This window comes from Phalacrocorax carbo, chromosome 2 (assembly GCF_963921805.1).
Source record: "Phalacrocorax carbo chromosome 2, bPhaCar2.1, whole genome shotgun sequence".
Classification (NCBI taxonomy): Eukaryota; Metazoa; Chordata; class Aves; order Suliformes; family Phalacrocoracidae; genus Phalacrocorax; species Phalacrocorax carbo.
In genome coordinates this window covers 43523706-43545321 of record NC_087514.1, presented here as the reverse complement: position 1 = coordinate 43545321, position 21616 = coordinate 43523706, and the positions used below count along the sequence as shown (strand labels likewise).

Below are 21616 nucleotides of genomic sequence, written 5' to 3'. Positions count from 1 at the left end.
ATTTTTTTAGACTTGTCTATCTGTCCTCAGTTTGTAGGAAGAATAAGGAAGAGCAATATTTGGTTCCATCTTTATTTTTTACACTGAACTTTGATTTTAAGAAGTAGTGCAATAGATTCATACAAATTATACTTAGCACTCAGTCCATAGTACTGAAGAAAATGCTCTGTGCCATATCCTTCTGTTTGGCTCTACAAATAAATACAGTTGTGCCACGTAATTCTCTTATTCTGACACAGGTTTATTTTACACTTACACAGCTCTTTGTTGGGTCAAATAATTTCTACTTTAACATCTATCACATCAAATACTAAAATTTTAGAGGTAGACACCCTTTGCTGTTATATGTATTCAGTATGAAAATAAGATGTGGATCATTCAGTTATATGGTAATATGGTGGAGAAAAACTTAATTCCTACCTGTTTTCTTATTTTCTTTCTTATTTTTAGGTGGCTTCCATTTATGTCCCAAGGTATAATTCATTCAGAAATTGAGCTGTACTCTCAAGGTAAGGTTTATTGTAACTTTATGGAAGTAAGATCAGTAATTTGTAATTTTTTCCTCTGAAGAAATCTCTACTGAATTTACACTTTAAATATCAGAATTAACAATTTTGCAGTTTCCTTTGTTATATTCTGAGTGAATACATTTTGTGTTTGCATTGTCTAATGGGTATAGGTGATAGTGAGAAAGTAATGAGGGAATGAATGAGAAAGTAAGTTTCTTGTATTGGCTAGAATTACAGAATATCTTTTTCATTTCTTCTTTCAAACCTTTTCATAACATTAATGTTAAAGGATAGATCCTTTATTAACCGCTTTTTCTTTTGGCAGAGTTCCAAATAAATCAACAGCTGAAAATGCAAGAAGAAGAAGCAAATGGTAAATGCTCGTCTTCTGTCTTTAACGAAGACTGTTTCTGCTTCAGAACTAATTGCTTTACACATTTATTGCCTTTCTATTTATTTTTAAACATTAATTACAGCACACTATTTTAACATCTTAGTAAACTCTGAACTTCCCATTTTAATTTAAACAATAAATCACTTTGTTTATGCTTTCTTTTTATTCTGTCATTTTTCTTTCCATAATGCTAATTTTCCATTTATTTGAAAATTCATATTTTTCTAGTACTTATTGGTGATCGATCTTAATTTCAATTTTTTTATAGTTAACATTTTAAACCATGATTCTTTCTGCTGGGCTATATATAGTTTTGTTCTCACCGTTAGTTTTTAATTTTCTCTTTTACCTGTGATTTCGTATTTGTTCAGCTTGGCTTTTCTGTTCTTGCAACCAGCACAGATTAAATTACATTTCTTAATAACACATAACATCTTCCCAGCTTTGAGAAGTGCTTCATGCTGTATGCTGAACAATAATTTAGAAGCTGTTCAGAAAAAGTTTGGAAATGTTTATTCGTAGTTTATTGTATTGATCAAGATATTAATGAAGACCCAAACACGTTGTCTTAAATAATGTCCTTATAGCAAGCAGCTAGTGATAAAGTTTGTACCCAGTTATTTTACAAGTTATATTAAAATCCCACTCTATTATTTTGAATCACAAGTATCTTTGCCCTTCTTCCTTTCTACTCCTTCTTCGGAAGACATTCATTTTCTTTCTGTTCTTTGTGCCTAGCTGTTCTGCACGCCTCACTTCCACAAGGGCTGCACCTAGAGATCTTCCTCTCCATAGTTCAAACCAGTCTGCTTAGTCCTTTCGGCACCTGCAGCTGGATCTCTATGCCGTGTCATTTAAGCTGTGCTTGTCTGGTTACACAGTAAAAGTTGCAGCAGATAAAAATCACCCTATAAGCCTAACAAAAATGACAAAAAGCAGGAGTAAACTAAGTGTATCTCCAACTGACTTATCTTCAGGGGGGATGGGCTTGATCTTGCAGTGAACATTCTGTCCACAGCACTCTCCTCCTTACCCTGTGAGAGAGAGGACTTTGTGCTGTCCAGAAGAGCTGGTCAGCTTTGCCTATGACAAAACTTACCCTCTGTCAAAACAAACCTCTTTCATGGAAAAACAAGGTGGATTTGTTGCAAATGTCTCAATCAGAGTTAGGTAGCCAAAAGCATATGCACCAGATAGCCTTTTGTTTGGGGCACTTGCTGAAATACAAAACAGTGGGAAAGAGACTTGAAGTTGTGTATCCCACACCTACAGGGACTGCTCCTATTCCTGGTTGAGTGGCTGATCTGAGATTGTGTTCATTTACTTTGCCCCATGAGCTTTTTTAAATATCTAATTTTCATTCTATATCACTTTTTTTTTTTAAACAGATTTTTTTTTTCCTGGGAAGTAGAACTTTCTAGTGTATTATATTGTTTCTAATATTCTAGAAAAGAAAAAAAAAAAAAGAAAGAAAATCTCTATAAAGTAATCTGTGGTAAAGTACCACTTTCTGATGTCCCCAAAGACATATTTTATGTCGGACTGCACCTTTCCTCCATGAATGCTAAAAGAAAGTTACCTCATTGCACGTTTTCATGTATTCTTTTCTCCTCAATGTGTATTCCTCTTCAGTCATTAAGGAACTATTGGTACTCTACCTCATGAGAACAAGCCCCAGCTTTTTATGCCAAAGAGGATGAGAATTATGTTTTTGTAATACTTACTGTTTCCAGTTTCTGCTTGGAAGCATGCAGGAATGCAATGAAGATTTCTGGCATCAAAGAGATTAGGAATTTTAGGATTCTTCTCCTATACCCACATTGTCCTTCAAACACAAAGCCCTGTCTGTTTCCAGAAAAAGCAAAAGCCTCAAAGTCAATATAGAGGAGTGCAAACAAAAACTCTTTTTTATCATGTTTTTTTGGGGGGGAGTTTGATTCCCTTTTTTACCTTGTGAGTTGTACTTGTGTGCAAAACAGTTTACTGATACTACACTTATGCTTTGGAGGCAGGAGTTGAGCTAGCTGAAATATACAGTCTCAAGAGTACAAACTGCATTGCTTAACAAAAGAGACAGGAGAGGATAATAGAATAGAAAAGGCCATCAAAAACACTTGAGGTACAATAAATCAGACAATGAACTATTTCAAATGAAAATATATTTTGCCTGCTTTAAAAGAAATATTTACTTCTGAATGACTTCTGAATATTTAGTAGTGGGTCATATTTTACCCTTTGCACCATTCTTCATAAGCACTTGTAAATGAAATTGTCCTTATTTTCCAGCCAAATGGTCCAAAGGAACTTTGTCTTTAAGGAATCAATATTATACTGTTTGAAAACAGAAGAGGCTGACTCTTTTGGTAAAAGAGCTCTTCTATGGGGCAGGCAGCCCCTGCCTTATGCTCTTTCCACCTTCAGTGTATAAAGGCTTTTCACCCTTCTAATGGATGTTGATTCTTTTGTAGCCTGGCGCTATGGTTCTTTTGTCAAGAAAGCGGGTCTATAAAGCTGTGAGGATGCAAATTTTCAAAGGCACAAAAGAGTTTGTGCCTTTGTATCACAGAATCATAGAATAGTTTGGGTTGGAAGGGACCTTTAAAGATCATCTAGTCCACACCCCACCATGGACAGGGACATCTTTCACTAGATTGTGTTGCTAAAAGCCCCATCCAGCCTGACCTTGAACACTTCCAGTGATGGAGCACCCACAGCTCCTCTGGACAACCTGTTCCAATGTTTTACCACCCTTGTTGTAAAAAATTTCTTCCTTATGTCCTATCTAAATCTAACCTCTTTCAGTTAAAAACCATTCCCCCTTGTCCTGTCACTACAGACCTTTAGAAAAAGCCTTTGCCTTTCTTGTTAGCCCCCTTTACATACTGAAAGGCTGCAATGAGGTCTCCCTGGAACCGTCTCTTCTCCAGGCTGAACAGCAATCTTTCATCACAGGAGAGGTGCTCCAGCCCTCTGGTAATTTTCATGGTCCTCCTCTAGACCCGCACCACCATGTCCATGTCTTTCTTGTGCTGAGGGCTCCAGAGCTGGACGCAGCTGGGGTCTCACCAGAGCAGAGTAAAGGGGGAGAATCACCTCCCTTGACCCGCTGACCAGGTTTGATTGATCAGACCAAATGACCTGTCATTGTTTTCTGAATTCCCAGCTATGTCTTTATCTGTAGTTAAAAATCTATCACCTTCCAAAACCAGGCATCAGCCAGTCCTCAAAAATTTGGAAAACGGGAGATCAAACCTCCTGCTCCAGTTCAGTCTTTGTGGGGCAAATTATTGAGGGATAATGGGGCTGGCCCAAGAAAAATTCTTCCGTCAGACAACAGATTTAATTCACGCAGGCATTATCGGACAGCTTTCTATTAATAAAACGGCAGAGTACACTGTGGCATTTATTTATAAGATGACTGTGGGCTGGTATTTCATTTATTGCTTGCCTTACTCCGAAAGAATTTAAGTCACTAAGTGGAACATGTTTCATACAGTCAAAAGCTGCAATCAAAAGAGGGGTGGAGAGTGTACAGTCCCAGCTTTTCAGATGTAGAAATGCATTTTCCAATTATGAATTGTTCTTTTTTCTTTTAAATAAGATTTATATTAAGCTGCTTTCAGATATTTGAATAACTTGTGAGCATTGTATGGGAGCAGAGATGACATTTTAGTATCAGGGAAGGTTTATATAAAATGATTTTCTAAAGAGACGTCATCTAGTGTCAGAATTTTCTCCAAAAACCTTTTTTTATGCTAATCTCAATGTCATGCATCCATCCAGGCAAACAGAGCTCTTGTTGATTTGTCACATCAAAATAAAATGAGAGGAAATTTTACTTGATTGGGGTGCCTTGATACTTTTTCCTGTTGCTTGGTTCTATGTGTTGTCATAGTCCAAATTCTGGAGGTTGGGCTATTTCCGTGATGACCCACAGGGTTATTGCTAGAAATCTCACTAGGTTCTGTGTTCATATTTCCAGCTTTATTACGCTGCAAACCTCCTAAATGTTACAGTTCCTCAAATTGCCTAAGATGAGTTTGAATGGTGCAGTGTTTAGTCAATCTTGAGTTGCTTCTCCCAGTATCATTACCTTTTAGGTGCACAGTAGTTATGGTCCCTGGGCTCAACTATGCTTTTATTTATATCTTTCAAGTAACTTGCTACATAATGGTAACAGTTACAAAAGCATTTTTATTTTATTTTTTACTTTACAGACGGCAACTGGAAAATTACTGTAGTCACTGGGGATTTTGAAACAGCTGGCACAACAGCAACAGTATCCCTTTATGCTTATGGAGAAAACAAAGCTTCTGGTCCTATTATTTTGGGATCTGGGAAACACCAGCTGTTTAGTCCCAACAGTGAAGATACATTTAAGGTATAGTATGGCTGTTATATAAACACTGGAGAATTCAAAACCTATGCAAAATAGCTTTTCTCAAAACTGGGTAATAGTGGCAATAAAAGGACTTAAAGCAATATGTAAGGATCATTAATATTTCTGAGGGAGTGGCTGACTTTTATGATAGCAAGATTTTAACCAGCAAATGTATTCAGAACCGCATCAAGCAGACATGCTTCTCAAAATCTGCTTCATTCCTGCATCTGCTTGATGTGCTAGTTTTAACTAGATGTTGTTCATTTGCAGAGGTAGAAAAACTTTATTGTTCTTTGCATTGATGTAATAAGATAGTCCTATGTATGGATTGTGTTGCATATCCATCTCTGGAAGTGTCCAATGTAAATTCTTCCATGGGCTTCTTCAGACTTCCACTGAAGCACACTGTTATGTGAACCTTTTCTTGGAGAAAGTAAGAAGGAAAGGGGGGATGGTTAGGGAGTAGAGTCAAACCACACTGAGTAGGTTAACTCAGGTGATTTAGACTAGTAATGTCCTAATTCTCCAAGCAAATGGGGAGATTTCTTTCTTCTTCAGAGAAACCTCTGAGAGGTGCTTCAGAAGCTTGACATTTCCCAGGGCTTCTCCAAGTCCCTATAATTCCCACAATTTCCTCCGGTTCCTATAGTTCCTCAGGACTGTACCTGCTGCAATAGTTAAATCTGTGATATGTCATTTAGGTTGAAATAATTTATGCATAATAAATAGATGATGGAGAAATCAGTGTCAGGACAGGAAATTTCTCTGATTTTTTAGATTATTGTTTTCCAGTTTTAAGTACAAATATGTAAATTCTTGCAGAGGCAAGCAAATGGTGGTCTTTAAGTTGCAACTAACTTGGCTAAAGTTTGCAGGTAATGCTGGTTTAAGATTATCTCATATCAAAACAAGAAGGTGAAATCAGTGTCTATCTGAAGACTAAATTCATGTTCTTTTTCAAATCATTCTGGCTAGATTATCGTCTTGGATATTTATAGAGCTGGTTAATGCTGTCTGACAGCAAGTTCTTACTCAGTTCATTGAGGGAAGTACCAAGAAAATTTGTTTGTTTTCTTTCTCTTTGTAAGGAACATCATGTTTCTCAAAGCATCATTTTCATCCTCCCAGCATCAAAGCGAGACCTGATACCTAGTTCGGGAGCTCTCATGATCTGTTGCTGTCCACACTAGCATCCAGGTTTAGGCCTTCTACACTGTACCTAGGTCTTTGTGTCTGATGTTTTTCTTTGGTAATATACCACTGAAAGCCTGGAAGAGGTTTGGAGGCTGTGCACAGCACTTTGGTGCAGTTTAAGTGTGATACATCTGGACTGAGGAGACCAACTTAAACCTTTTACAAAATATAATTGTGTAGTCAAACTTTTAAATTCATGTGTAATGAGACCTTTAAACTTCAGGGGTTCTTGAGGAGGCTTTTCCCTGAATTCTAACCACACCACGAAAGCTTCAAAGTTGACCAGATTACTGTCCATCCATTATTTCTCAAAACCACTTACTTAACTTTCAGTCAGTGCTGACCAATGGGGAGAGAAAGAAAAGAACAGATAAAGTGCTTCCTTTTCCCACTTTTCTTTTTCCCTTAAATGTCTCAATTTAATAAGGTAGCTGAGCTTTTTGTTAATCCAAAAGGAAGCTGTGCTCTCCAGTATTTCAGCACTCTCTGACTCTGCAGTTTTCCAAAATTAAGAGCACCATGTAATAACATCAATATTGCTAAAAACTGTGGAGTTGCAGAAAAACTGGATATCCCCTATTGCTTTCTGTTACAGTAGTTTAATCTGTTAGGTACATTGGGGAAAATCTTGACTAAATGGTCCTTGATTTGCAACTTTTGTGTAGAAATGTGCTGCATATTTGAAGGCTATTTAAACTCCAGGTAACCCCTTTTTTAAAAAAGAAAGGTAGCTGATGCAGAGAGCTGCAAGAGTTCAGCATAATATAATGGAAGAAAATAAAGCACAGTCATGTCCCACAAAAACAATCAAAGTACCATCTCATTTCAAAGTCCTTTTGGTCACAGATGTAATCATAAGAAATGACAGATAAATGGCCCACAAAAAGTGAATGACAGAAAACTGTACTGGATTTTGTTAATAAAAATCAAGAATAGTAGTCTCATAGAGAGTACAGTTAACTGCATAGTAACTTGGATAGCTAAAAGTAAAGAATGAATATTCAGTAATGTTAAAAATAATGAAAAAAGAAAGTTATTAAAACTTGAGTAAATCAAATGGTGACCCCCTATATACTCCTGAGATTTTGTTGCTCAGCTAGAACTTGATTTTGATGTTGCTTGCATTGCTGTATACAACTAGTGTAAGTTCTTTAACTTTGGCTGTCTCTGATTAAGGTCTGTGTAAATTAGACTAAAAACTGGTCGACCTCCATTGTAATGCAGGTAGAAGGTAACAAGGCTATTGCCCTTGGAGATTTCCGTATGACGGTAGCACATAAAATCCACTGAAGGTAGTTTACAGTTGCTGTGTGATGGGGAGACTTCTTGTTTCTGACTTGAGTCTTGGGTTCTAGGTCCTCACAAGACAGTTTTGTGTAAACTGCACTATATTTGCCCTTGTGGCTTAGCAGTCTTTCCTACCAGATGTGAAAGTCAGGGATGAACAATATGGAAACGGAAAAGAAAAGGAATTTAAATTTGATGGATTTCCCTTTCTGCTCTGTAATTGTTCCTGCATGTTCAAAGAAACTACATCTAGGCTATGGTTTTCTGCTTCTGTTACTGTTCAGGCATAGTATTTAGGGCATAATTTTTCTGTTGAGAGTCATTCCTCCTCCAGTAGAGGGTTATCAATCTACCTTAACTTACAGCTTTCATCACAACTGTGATCTGTTTCTTGCATTTTCCTCTGGTGTCATCACAATCCCTGAGTATTTCTCAGTATTTCAGAAATACTGATTTTGGCAGTGTGTTGAGGTGCTCAGACACTGAAGGTTTAATTACATTGCAAATTATATACTCCAGAGCCCTGTATTCTGCATCATCATTCTTTGAAACGTGGTAAATTATGTCTTATAAGTGTACACACTCTTTGATAAAGAAATTCTTTTTGTAAGTATTCTTTTAATGTTTGGTCATGCCAAGTATTCCGTCTGTGTCAAAGAGAACTAAGCAGAAGACTGTAAGCCTATTATCTTCCATAAGAGCTGGCTACAATCTCTCAATTTTTATCACTTCAATACAGAATAATTCCATACCTTCAGGTACAAGTTCTACTCTTCTAGTAATAATGAAGTCAGTAAAAGCACTGACTGGTTCAGTAGATCTGCTTTCAAAATATTGCATACTAGCCTTAGTGAGCGTGGCAGGACCTAGCACCTCCTTAACATGAATTCTTCCATGCTTTGCTTTGGTGAGTTTTCTTCATTATCGGCTCTGCAATCTCTTTAGAGCAGTGTTGGTCCTACTGATCTCAACCTATCATCAAGTTTATCTTAAATAACACTATATTAAGCTATTGAGTGCTGGATTTTTTTTCTAAGAAATCTTCAAAATCTTCACTTAACCTTAGTTATATTTTGTAGTTGGTGGCTGTCTTTGGAAGGAGGATAGTTGTTCCATATTTGCAAACATGGGGCATGGCATGTGCATGTTATTTTAGGAGAACTTGAAACTGGAATCCATCCCTGGTGTGAATTTTGCTGCATAAACCCATGTAACTTTAACTTGTAAAGCTGGTGCCATAACCAGTTACACTAAAGTTTCTTCACCTGTATAAACAGTCCTTTAAACACCGCCATACTCTATCAGGGCAAAAATCCAGAAAGTAATATATGTAGATGAAGAGCAAGGCTCCTACTAACAGAGATACATGGTCATAAAACAATAAATAGTGTTTCTGTGATGAGATTGTTACAGTATTAAAACCAGCCTTTTTCTTTCCAGTTGCATGTACCTTGTTTGTAAAGAATTGTGTTCATCAGGTGTGCCTTATGCTGTATTGCATCACATGGAGGCTTTATACTTAGAAGTTTATCTGTTGTTTTTCTTCTGTTTAAATAAAACTATCAGTCATTTTAAATAATTCATGCATTAATAATTGACGCTCCTTCCTTTAGAACCAGCCTTACGGACTGTAAGAATCTGTCATGTTTCACTGCGTGTCTTTCCTGTACCCTGGATCCATATTCATTCTGTCCTTAGTCAAAACTGAGATGTCTAGAATAAAATGAGAAGCAGTGGGGAAAAAACCAAATGTTATAAAAATAGGTTGAAACAAATCCATTTTCATGCTTTTCCTCCCATTGTTAAAATAAAACACCCTGTAATGAGCTCCGTGAGAATTCTTCCCAAGTGGGAAGATTGCAAAAGTAATGTAGCTATCCACTCCCTTAACCGTGGGATAGCCAATGCCTAAAAGCTGGGCATAGCTTGTGTCCTGCTATTTTCCAGCTGTCCCTGTTTGCCATAATGGCCTTTTAGGTCCAGAAACAGTTGAATAAAACTTAGAGAAACCCAGGCTTTAGTCAGATACGCTTAAGGCAGTATAAAAGTATCATACTGCTGGCTTTAACTCCACTTGAAACTGTCCATCTCTCTACAAAATGTATGTGATAACAACATGAACCTCATTCCTTGCTGAGATTAAAGAAAGAAGACTGTAAAATGATCTTCATCAGCTACAGGCTGTGCATGAAGCAAAATTTAGATTGTTCCAAGAAAACAACACAGACGGATCGTAAAGAGCTCACAAACAATCTTGGAGAAAAGCACAATTCATCTCATCTCCGAGAAATGAGAGTGAGTGAACATGGCGCTCCTTGTTCAGTAATTCTGCAGTATGGACTGTATATATATGTATATACACTTTTCCCTTCTAAGGTAGTTTTTTGAGAGAACTCTATGTACTTAATTTCAGGTTTAATCTTTCAGCCGTATAACTGTAAAACGTTTTTTTCTATCTGATGGCAACACAAGTCCAAGATGAATATGTATTAAAAACTGTCTGTCTCTCTTGAGTCACTCCTCTCTCCTGGGTTATGCTATCTGTTAGCCTCCCAGTAGGCTTCAGGTGGTTGTTTCTGAAATTTTGTGACTCTGGTTTCCTTTGTTAAAGGTCTCCCTGTTAAGAGCTCCCCCACCTTTCCATGTCAAGTGCCCAAATCCAGTTTCTGCCTTTACTAATCCATACTCTTGCCTTGCCTTCCCTCAGCCATTTTCTAGCCTATTCACATTCTTATGCCTCCCATCATCTCAGTATCTGAGCACTTTTCAGAAGTGAGTGGTATGAGCGACGTGTGGCTTATTCTCTCTCTCTTGCTCTTAAAAATAATTTTTTTTATGTTTAGGCTTGGCACAACTTGATGAAGAGAAAAGGCACTTTATAAAGTACAGGTCTTATGCTAAACAAGATGAGATCAATTTATCTTGCATTGAAACAGAAGATGCTAAAGTGATAAAGTTTTTGATGGCCCTTACTTTATATGGCCAGCTCTTTAGCAGTCCTTTAAAAGATCTATCTCCTTCAAAAATGATTTTCATGGTGCGTTATAGGGTTTACTTAGTACTAATAGTGCTGAATCTGCATCTCACCCTAGAGATAATTATGTTAATAAGGTGGTGCCGTTGCGCTGTGTGCTACAGAATTACAGAGTTGCTGAGCTTAGAAGGGATCACTGAAGATTTCCTAGTGCAGCCCCTTGCTCAAAACAGGGCCAGAAAGAGTAGGTTGCTTAGGACATTGTCCAGTCAGGTTTTTAATATCTTCCACTCTACAACTTCTCTGGGTAATCTGTTCTGACATTTGACCCCTCTCACCCATTTTTTTCCTCATATATTTAAGTGGAATTTATGGTATCTCAACTGGTGTTCATTGCCTCTTGACTGTTCACTGGATACCACTGAGTCTGGCTCTGTCTTCTTTAGCCCCTCCCATCAGGTATTTATACACATTGATAAAAGCCTCCCCGGCACCTTCTCCTCTCCAGGCTAAACAGTCTCAGCTTTCTCAGCCTATTCATGGCCTTCCACTGATTCTTTCCAGTATGTCCATGTACTGGGGAGCTCAGAACTGGACACAGCACTCCTGATGTGTCTCACTGGTGCTGAGTAGAGGGAAATAATCTCCTCCTTTGATCTGCTGGCAACACTCTTCCTACTGCAGGCCAGAAGGCTGTTGACCTTCTTTACGTCAGAAAGATATAAAAAAAAATCCTTTAGTCCCTAGGAAGGCAATGCAAAAAGTCAAAGTCTGGTGTGCTCACAGTAACCTACATTGTTGAGAGAAGACACTGTTAGATATAGGGGTTTTTTTTCCAGACCTGATGACTTCATGCCTGAGTGATAAATATTGCTGTAAATCCACCAGAAGATGACAGACATATATTGCAGACATATATTGCAGAGGCCTGTTCATAATTTGTCAGGGTATTATAGAATTAACAGTCAAAAGGAGAGTAAATCAGAGATGTAGCCCTGCTCCTAGGCTGTGGATTGAGGTGACTACTCTGCACCTTTTCTTAAATGAATCTTCATGTTTCTTCTGACTCTTTGAAGCACTGTTATGTACCCACCTGCATAATCTTTCTTATCATGGATCAGTTCTTCATGTATAAGGCGCACTTGTCCAGCCACGGCATCATTCTGTTAGCATGATGTGCATGCATGTGGTGAAGGTTACGTAAAGCTTAAGTTTTCTTGCATGGCCTGGCCTTTGTTGAGCTTTCTTACGGCCAATGCTGGGCTGTATTCCAGTTAACATCCTCTGGTATGCAGTGTTTTAACTCCCCACCTAAGCACTGTGGAAAGTTTCAAATCCAGTAAAATACTCCTGGTCTGACTTGGAAAAGCACAGATGACTCAGAAAAGCCTCAGATAAGAGGCTACATTCTCCTAACATGAGAGTTTTGTGCTTACTTTCAAGAACTGACACCCTGATACCATAAATGCTAGGTATTTATAATACTTGGTATACATAATTTAATTAACCACACAGTTTTACACACCAGAGCTTTAATGTTATTCTTAAAACTTTTGTTGTACTTGAGTGTGGAAAAAACATCCTGCCTGTTGGTGCCATCAGTTTAGCAAGTAACAAATTTGTGACATTTGCTTTCTCTAATTAACCTGGTAACATATAATTGGCATCCATTTTGGTGAATAGTAGCACATCGTTAGACTGTATAGGAAGGTCAAATGAGTGAGTATTGATATTGGACTAGCTACAGGATGAAAAAAGCTTGAGTTGACTGGAAAAAAAAGTATTTAACTGTCACTGTGCAGTGATTAGTACTTGTTTACCCAGCTTATTTTTATGACTGAAGCAGGAATGAAGTGGGAAAAAACAATGCTGATTTTTGTGTGACCTTTAAACCTACTCCTTATATGCCTATATCTGTCTTTTTCATGAGACTGTTAAGTTTCTGTGTGAGCACCTGTGACATATTCTAATTCTTGAGTCAGTGTGTAACTGTGCCAAGTTTGTTGGCCACAATTAACAAATTGGCTGAATTCAGACATCTGGAAAATGTAAGCACCATGGGTGGACTCTGGGTACTTTACTAGTACATTAGTTATGGTATTTTTGGCAACATTTACCAGCTGCATGCTCATAATCTAAAAATATCTTCTACTTCCAAAGATTTCTCCATTACATGCAGATGCTGTAGAAGCTAAACTAAGGCAGTTAATGATTTCTCTTGCTTTTGGGAATCCAGCTGCTGCACATGACTTCTCTGAAATTCTGTTAATGAGGTGGCCTCACATGAAATTAATAACTGTCTGTCAAGCATAGTGTCTAGTGGTTGTGTTAGTCATTGGAATTTTGGTGTAGCTGCTTCTGAAGTGTTGACTTATCCAAACGATTTTCATGGTAGCCTGAGTTTATTTCAAAGAGATTGCAGGATACTTCCTGTACAACAGGAATACAATGTCATTATTTAGCTTATTCCAGTATATAAAAGAGAAATGGGGTCATTACATATACTCTTTCAATCCTTTTACTGAAGTATCTTTCCACCGAACAGTGTCTTGTTAAGCCAAGAAACTCTTACTTCACTTTTCACTTAGTTAAACATCTTAAGTACATGAAAATAGGTCAAACTGATTCAACTCAAAATATCACAGGTATGCTAGGGGCTGAAAAGAGTATTTGCATAGCTCATTTAGAAGCAGAATTAAAATTTAGTCCTTGCATCCTCTAGAGGAAGAACTTCTTGCTGATGAACCTGGTTTTCAATTTATGCTTAGAGACAAATTGTAAAATATGAGCTTTGTTAAGCTTCAATTTCAAAAAGTAAGGCCAAGTTTTCTAATGCATGGTTTAATGAAAATGTTCCACTTGCCTTTGGTAAGAAGAGAATTTAGTCCTATGTTTGTACAAAAAATAAATAGTAGCATTGAGCAAAGCATATAGTTGTATTGATTAGCAAGCTAATCTTGTTTAACTGATTGCAAACACTTCGAATATGGGTGTGGCTGAGGCAAAGCTACATCTGTTTGAAAATGTGGCCCTGTTGAAAGTGCTGGACAGTTTTGTCAATAATATGTATTGGTACTGACACTATAGAACATAATCAGTGTTGATATTATTGCCTGTAACAGTGAAGAAAAATACTACAGAAAGAATAGAATTACTACTGTCATTGCACTCACAGTGATATTATTAAGGTTGATAAGTGCTGGCAATCTTTCACATAAGCAGGGTCTGTATGAGGTCCATCCTCTTTAGAGCTTATCACAGAATTTGGTGGAAATAGGTTCACACATCACAAGGATTTTCACAGTCAACAACAAGTGAACTGTAAATGATGATTCAAGTGTTTTGTAAAACTTTTTGCTGGGAAGAGTGTGAGGTTGGCATTTGCCAGAAGACCTCTCTAACAGGCAGTGCCTAAGAAGGTTGGTATATCTGATGTTTGTGGTATCTAGATTCCTTTATCTCAATGAGATATCCATGTTTCCATGCCCTTGTTTGTTACCTCTGCAGGAGTTTAGGTCTTATTTATGCTCTATACATGGCTGATGTAAGGCACATCAGAATGGCAGCTTCACACCCTCAAGCTGTTATCACTTAAATTTTACAACTTTAAATTTCCATCCATGTCCAAACTCTGCCCTATCAAGCTGAAGAATTTACAGGGAGAAAGGAACTTTGCAAACCAATATTTAATATTTTTATTAAACAGACATTTGAACCTCTGAAATGCTTTGACTGTGTGCTTTGGTTGAGGATTAGATGTCTGATGATTTTGTCAATGCTCTGTTGCAGAGGCCAGCAAAGATTAGCCTCAAGCTGTTACTTTTGCTGCAACACTGCTGTTCAGTGCTCACCAGCAGCAGCGTGCCTGGAGAAGCAGAAATGGCCAGTCTGAGGGACTGTTGTGCTAACTCAGGTGTATGGTTCCTACGACGCTAGCAAGTTTGTTCAGAGCAGTGTAGACCTGTCCCAAAACACATCAGGCTCCTATCTCTGCATGTCCTTGTCATCTAGGAAGTTTGAGTACCTGCAACATGCAACTACAGTGTAGTGGAGGAATACATTTATTATATTGACCACATTCTTCAGTAGATTTAAAACTTATTTGCTGGGCAGCTTGCTGTTATTCCTCCCTTATTATATCTGCACAACTTCTGCTAGTGAGAACAGAAATTGCATGGCTATATGAGAGACTAGGTAACTGTAAGTGAGATCACATTATCCTTGAGCAAAAACACTAGCTTTACAAAGTTAACTAGGAGAATTACAACTGATAATTTTTGATCTGTCAATTGAGTTATGGAAAATGGCAACTAACCCAAAAGAACAGAAAATTTTAGAAAAATTACAGAATTTTGGACTTGTGTCTTCTTCTGAAGATCTCAAACTTTATGAAGACAGCTGTCATGACCGTGCCCCCTCCCCTCCCGGCGTCTTGTGCACCCGGCAGAGCATGGGAAGCTGGAAAAGTCCTTGACTAGTACAAGCACTACCCAGCAACAACTAAAACATCGGTGTGGTATCAACATTATTCTCATACTAAGTCCAAAGCACAGCACTATGCCAGCTGCAGTGAAGAAAATTAACTCTACCCCAGCTAAAAACATGGCAGTCAGAAAGGCTGTTTCCATATAAAATGGAATGCTACTTTTGCAGCTGTGGTGCCAGAATATAGAACCACTAGACTAAAGTTTTTGTAAGGTGTTGTTTATGAGAGTAACAAGGTCAACTTTGCTCTCCAACTTTTTACAGAAAGTTCTGGCTGAGAAAATAGATTTATAAATGCCAGGTTGTGTTCAAGGCAATTTAGTCAATACTGGAAATGAAGGACCAACCTCAAGATACAGTGTTTATGTCGGCAAAAGAATATCCTTAGCTCTAGCATGTTATAAGAGTATTTTCATTTTCATTTCACTAGAGGAGCAAAATTTGACATACATTTGACAGGATTCCGATTGGCAAAAAGTAACGTGTTAACAAGTCAATACCATTGAGAGACCAATGTAATATCTGATCTGACAGTAAGATGAATTGTTCAAACCCCCAAAACTACAACAGGAGCTGAAACTAAATTTGTAACTTTATTATGTGTCTTCCAGAACATCATATACAGTTGACTTGCTCTTCTCCATTGAAATTCTTGCCTTAATTTCCACCCAAATTTTTGACTGTAATCAAAAACAAGCAAGTATATTTGACTTCCCACTTATCACATGGGCATAACTTCCATAATGTTGTTATATTGTGTCCTCTTTTAGAGTGTGAATGTTAGGGAGGGCTAGGAAGTATAGGAAGACACAAATGCAGGAATGTTTAGAGATGCTAAACAGGGCTTTAGTGTATCTACTTGAACTGTGGGCTTCCAGTACCTGAAGGGGTCCTTCAAGAAATCTGGAGAGGGACTTTTTACAAAGGCATGTAGTGATAGGACAAGGGGTGATGGCTTTAAACTGAAGGAGGGTAGACTTAGACTAGATATAAGGAAGAAATTATTTACATTGAGGGTGGTGAGACACTGGAACAGGTTACCCAGAGAAGTTGTGGGTGCCCCATCCCTGGAAGAGTTCAAGGCCAGATTGGATGGGGCTTTGAGCAACCTGGTCTAGGTGAAGGTGTCCCTGCCCATGGTGGAGGGGTTGGTATTGGGCGATATTTCTGGTCCCTTCCAACCCAAACTATTCTATGATTCTATGATACAATATTGAAACCCTTTGAAGATTCACCTGGAAACTTATCTCCCATCTCAGTCTTCCTTCTGAAAAAAAACGCACTTCAGCATAACGCAACAGATAAAATTAATACAATTAAGAAAGTTATGGCTTCACTTTTCAACCAACTCATTTGATACCCAGTATAGATATGCAGGGTTTTTTTTTACCAGTAACATTTTAGTTTGCTTCACAGCCAAATAACTGATTAGATTCTTCAGAAGACAAAAGAGGCTCTTCAACAGAGTTCCCTAGTCCTGACTGAGAGTCATGGTGATGAATACTGTGTGTAAAGATGGCCGTGATGCTCCTCTTTCAACAGGGATTATGCCAAAATTTAATCATAGGCATGATGTCACAAGGTTTCAATGTTTTATTTACTAAATTGCCCTTTAACACTTCCTCCACCACAAATAACAGCCAGTGCCTAGATCTCAGGAAAGCACCACCTTTGCTGCTTGCCAATACTACACTTTATTCAATTCACAATAAAGGGTGAAAGTTCTAATATATTGTTATATTTATTTGCAAGGCAACCTTAGCAGTCACTTGCCCACTGCAGAGGTCTCTGCTTTGTAGCTGCCTGACAGGGTTATTATGGCAACTTAGCCTATGTCCTGGCTACATTTGTGGTTAGTTTCAGAGAGCTTTTTATCTGCTGCTGTGTCTGCTGTAAGTATTAGCAGCATAATTTTGGTGTACAAGGTTTTATTGCATTTATGTTATAATTATACCTTCAGTTAGCACCTCTTACTTTAACATACTGTTTTAATATAGAAAAACCTACTACTTTGGCCATAAGTGTGACTCTATTCAGACTTTATACAACTAGTATATGTGTCATGATATCATCCTATGAGACTGAGTTGTGCCAGGCTTGCCTCAGGGGTGCAGAGAAATGGTGATCAGTTAGGACTGCAGGAGTCTCTTCTGCGATGGTCCTCATGACCAAAAAATGTCAGTGTTACACTAGCCTGTGCCAATGCCTAGGAAAACATTTCAACAACAGTGTGAAAGGGATATGCCTGAAGTGTCTCTCATGTTTCCCAGCTCCACAGAGAAAAGGAGCATTACCTTGTAGTCTTCCTTAGAAAAAAACATTGAAGGAGAAACTCTCAGTCAGGGGCAGACTTCTTAATATTACCTTCTAGAACAGATGCAATGGACCTTCAAACAGAAACCTTAGTTCATCCTTTTTGGTGATTTGGACTTCTGGGGCAATGTTGGTGTTAATTTTTTGTCAATCCATTTTTTATTTGTCTGCTTTTTGGTTTGATGCTAAACAATACAAAATTGCTATAATGGTAAAAGAAACAACTGGTTTTTTGTCCTTTTTATTACTGTGATTGTTTTTTTCGCAATACCATGAGCTTTCAAATGGATAACTGAAAATTGAAGTGGTTAACCCTGCTTTTTTTGCTTAGGTTCCTGCCATCAGCATTGCTCAGAAAACTTCTGCAGCCCAAACCAAAGTGGCTCTTATTTCAGGGCTGCAGTATTCGATGTGACATAGTCATGTTTTATTGTTTAAATTTGCTGCAGTGTGGCATCAGCACTTACAGAAACAGTTAACCCTGACACCAATGCACATAAAAATAGAAGACAAAAAGTAAAGCGGGCCATAGCAGACTGATAAGTGGTAAGAATCGTTAATAGGGCTCTGCTGATGGTAACTGTTTGGACTGCAAAATATATTATTTCATGCAGCAATGACTGAAGGCACTTCTGCTTGTTAAAGTATGTGTCTAGAAATAGAGATTTACATTATAACACTACAGACTGGATTCTGTCAAGAGATCTAAAAACAGACTGAATTGTTTGAGCCCTTTAGCCACTTTAAATAATGCGGTACTGAAGTCAATAAAATTACGCTTGCAGACTACTCCATATCCTTTTTCAGGATTGCTCTGGGATTCACCCTATATTAAAGCTTCATTTTTCTAGAAAAAAAAACCTTACTCTAAGTTACATTAGGTGCACATTTAGCTTGCACACCCAGTATAAGAAGGATTGCTAAAAGGCATCATTATAATTTGTTATTAAAATCTGGGATTTTTTCTTTGTCATTACAGATTAATCTCAGAGATCTTGGGCAGCTATATAAAATCCGCATTGGCCACGACAACACTGGAAATGACCCCAGTTGGTACCTGGAGGAAGTCAGACTTGAAAGAGTAGTCCCTCTTTCTGATGAAGAGATTTGTCTCCCCATAGAGTGCTGGCTTGCAGAAGACAAGGGTGAAGGTGATACGTGGAGAGAAGTGGCAATAAGAAACCCTGCAAAGGAGCTTTTGCCATGTACGTGCTCAGTATTTTAGATTATATGTTCACTAACCATATCCTGTGAGTATATGACAGCTTTTCATGTTCCTTCCACGGCAGACTGCCCAAAAGCCAGCGTAATCATGAAACAATCCCTTCCAGATACATTCTAGTTCCACAGAAGCGGGAGGTGATTATTTTTCCCAAATCCTTTCCTCCCCAAAATCAAAATAATAGTTGTGGCCAGGGCATCTTACCCCTATAAAATTCTTAATCTCTCAGAGTGCCCTGAAATCTGCAAGACAGGAAATCAAGGCATATCAAGGTATCTAATGTCATGTGACTTCCAGTTGCTTTTAGCAAGTTTGATATTATCCTTTCCTGTGCTGCATAAAATATTTTTACCAGAAATCCATGATCTGAATCATCACATGTGTTTTCCAATCAGACTCAAGTCACAGCCATTCACATAGAAATTGTTAGCTGCAGGGTGGCACTTTGGTACTTCAAAGTTTACCACAGCTTTGACACATTTTGTTCTCTTCAAGTGAAGCGGGAAATAGCCCATCATACAAAGTTATTATTTAAAAAGTCCTGGGACTCCATGAAGGAATAGGGAGTCAGTATAATCATTTCACACAATGGGGTTTTTAAAGAGAATTCTCTTTATATTAATAGAATGACAACGATGAAGCTGATGATAGACAATACTGTCTGACAGTGGTAGGTCTTATATAGACAGGTGCTATCATTCAGGCAAACTGTATTCAAAATGAAGCAGTGAATATTGCAAGGAATCAGTGATTCAACATAAAAAAGGATCATCATGCACTTAGTGGCAATCAAATCACTTCAGAAGAAAATATCAAACAAGTGAAAAACCTCAACTCAAAAGAATATAATTCTCTGAAAAAAATATCAAGACTGGTGATGTGTGAATGTATTTGATGGGTTTTAAGGCCAAAGGGGACTGAGGACTACTGATCTTTATTACAGAGGCCAGAAGATGCTGAGAAACACGTATGTGCCAGTTCACACAGCTCACATTTCCCCTCAGCTCTTTTTCTTCTTTTTTATTATTATTTTTTTTCTGCATAGTTTTTAGTGACTTCACTAAGAGATCTCAAAAAGTGGGACTGATCAGGATGAACCAGGCCCTATGATCATGGCCAGCAGTGTGCCCAGGTGGCCAAGAAGGCCAACAGCATCCTGGCTTCTATCAGGAATAGTGCGGCCAGCAGGAGCAGGGAAGTGATCGTGCCCCTGTGCTCAGCACTGGTGAGGCCACACCTCGAACATTGTGTTCAGTTTTGGGCCCCTCACTACAGGGAAAACATCGAGGTGCTGGAGCGTGTCCACAGAGGGCAACAAAGCTGGTGAAGGGTCTGGAGCACAAGTCTTATGAGGAGAGGTTGAGAGAACTGGGGTATTTTAGTGTGGAGAAGAGGAGGCTGAGGGGAGACCACCTCGCTCTCTACAACTACCTGAAAGGAGGTTGTAGTGAGGTGGGGTTCAAGTCTCTCCTCACCAGTAATGAGTGATGAGATGAGAGGAAATGGCCTCAAGCTGTGCCATGGGAGGTTTAGATTGGATATTAGGAAATACAGCTTCACTGAAAGGGCTGTCAGGGATTGGAAGAGGCTGTCCAAGGAACTGGTTGAGTCACCATCCCTGGAGGTATTTAAAAGACGTTTGGATGTGGTGCTTAGGGACATGGTTTGGTGGTGAACTGGCAGGGTTAAGTTTATGGTTGTATTCGATGATCTTAAAGGTCTTTTCCAACCTATATGATTCTGTGTATTCTGTATAACACATACCACTGTGCCATACACCACTTAGGGTGACATAAATATCATATAATGCTGCAACAGAAAAATAACACAGAAGCCAATTAAGTCGTATGCATAATTACTCCAACATCAATAACTCAAATCTGCATTATGCAGTCTGAAATACCCATTCATAGAAAAGTTCTAATATTCTGGTAGGTGCACTCCATTTATCTACTTGTATGTGAAAAAAAACCAAATAATTTCTATCAAAGTCTGGGAATATGTTTACTTTTACTTTTTTATTTACTTTTTAATCATTATATTACTACTTATTTCCTTGCTTTTGTAGGAATATTGTCTTAATTAAAATATATGTCTCAAGTTTGTAAGGAAACATCCATTAGAAAAGATTTGGAAATTTCCTGAAATAGTAAGTTTTACAAATTAATTATTGATTTTAGGCACATTTAAACTGAACATCAATATAAACTCAGCAAGGCCTCCAAGGTTTTCCTATTTAGTTTCTGAAGAAGAAGCAAATGAAACACTATCCATTTGCATTTCCCATTTGAAAGTTAATTGCTTACAAGTACTGGACAAATCACATCAAGTCACTTTCTGCAGCAGAACAAATGATGTACTACTTATTACTTACTGATAATCTGATATAATTTAGTAATTTGTATCCTGCACTTTCAGTTCAACCTGATGTCTTCTAGTGGTATTAAATTTGCTTAACTATAAAAGTGTTGTGCTGGAAACTTTAAACAAAAAGAAAAAATATCAGCTAAGCTCAGAAGGCACCGTTGTGTTAATTGTTCTTCTTTAACACTTTATTGCTCAACTTCTCTCTTAGAAGAAAGAGGAATTTTTTTCCTTATCTTTTTTCTCCCTTTCTCCAGCCAAACTCTACTATGTGCCCAATAGGTACCCAAAACCTTGCAGATGATTTTTGGTTCTTTGCCTTTCTTTTTTCTAGCTCCTCTTCTTCAAATCCTAAGTTATTTACTGATTCTGTCAGTTTTTCTTTCCCTTCCTCTCTGAAATCCCTTCTTTTCCATTGAAATTTCTCACCTTGGCAACTTTCCTTTTTCTGACTATCCCTCAGCCACTTCAAAAAGCTGACACTAATCCGGTC

The 21616-nt window shown here is 38.0% G+C and overlaps 1 protein-coding gene across 1 annotated transcript in view; it reads left to right on the top strand.

Moving 5' to 3' along the window:
* LOC104042565 (RP1 axonemal microtubule associated) overlaps positions 1 to 21616 on the top strand; it is a 177882-nt gene that overhangs the window by 55089 nt on the left and 101177 nt on the right. Inside the window, exons 23-25 of the mRNA XM_064445442.1 lie at positions 451 to 509; positions 5121 to 5284; positions 18517 to 18742. Of these exons, the coding sequence (XP_064301512.1) occupies positions 451 to 509; positions 5121 to 5284; positions 18517 to 18742 (449 nt within the window). The remainder of the gene's footprint in view (positions 1 to 450; positions 510 to 5120; positions 5285 to 18516; positions 18743 to 21616) is intronic.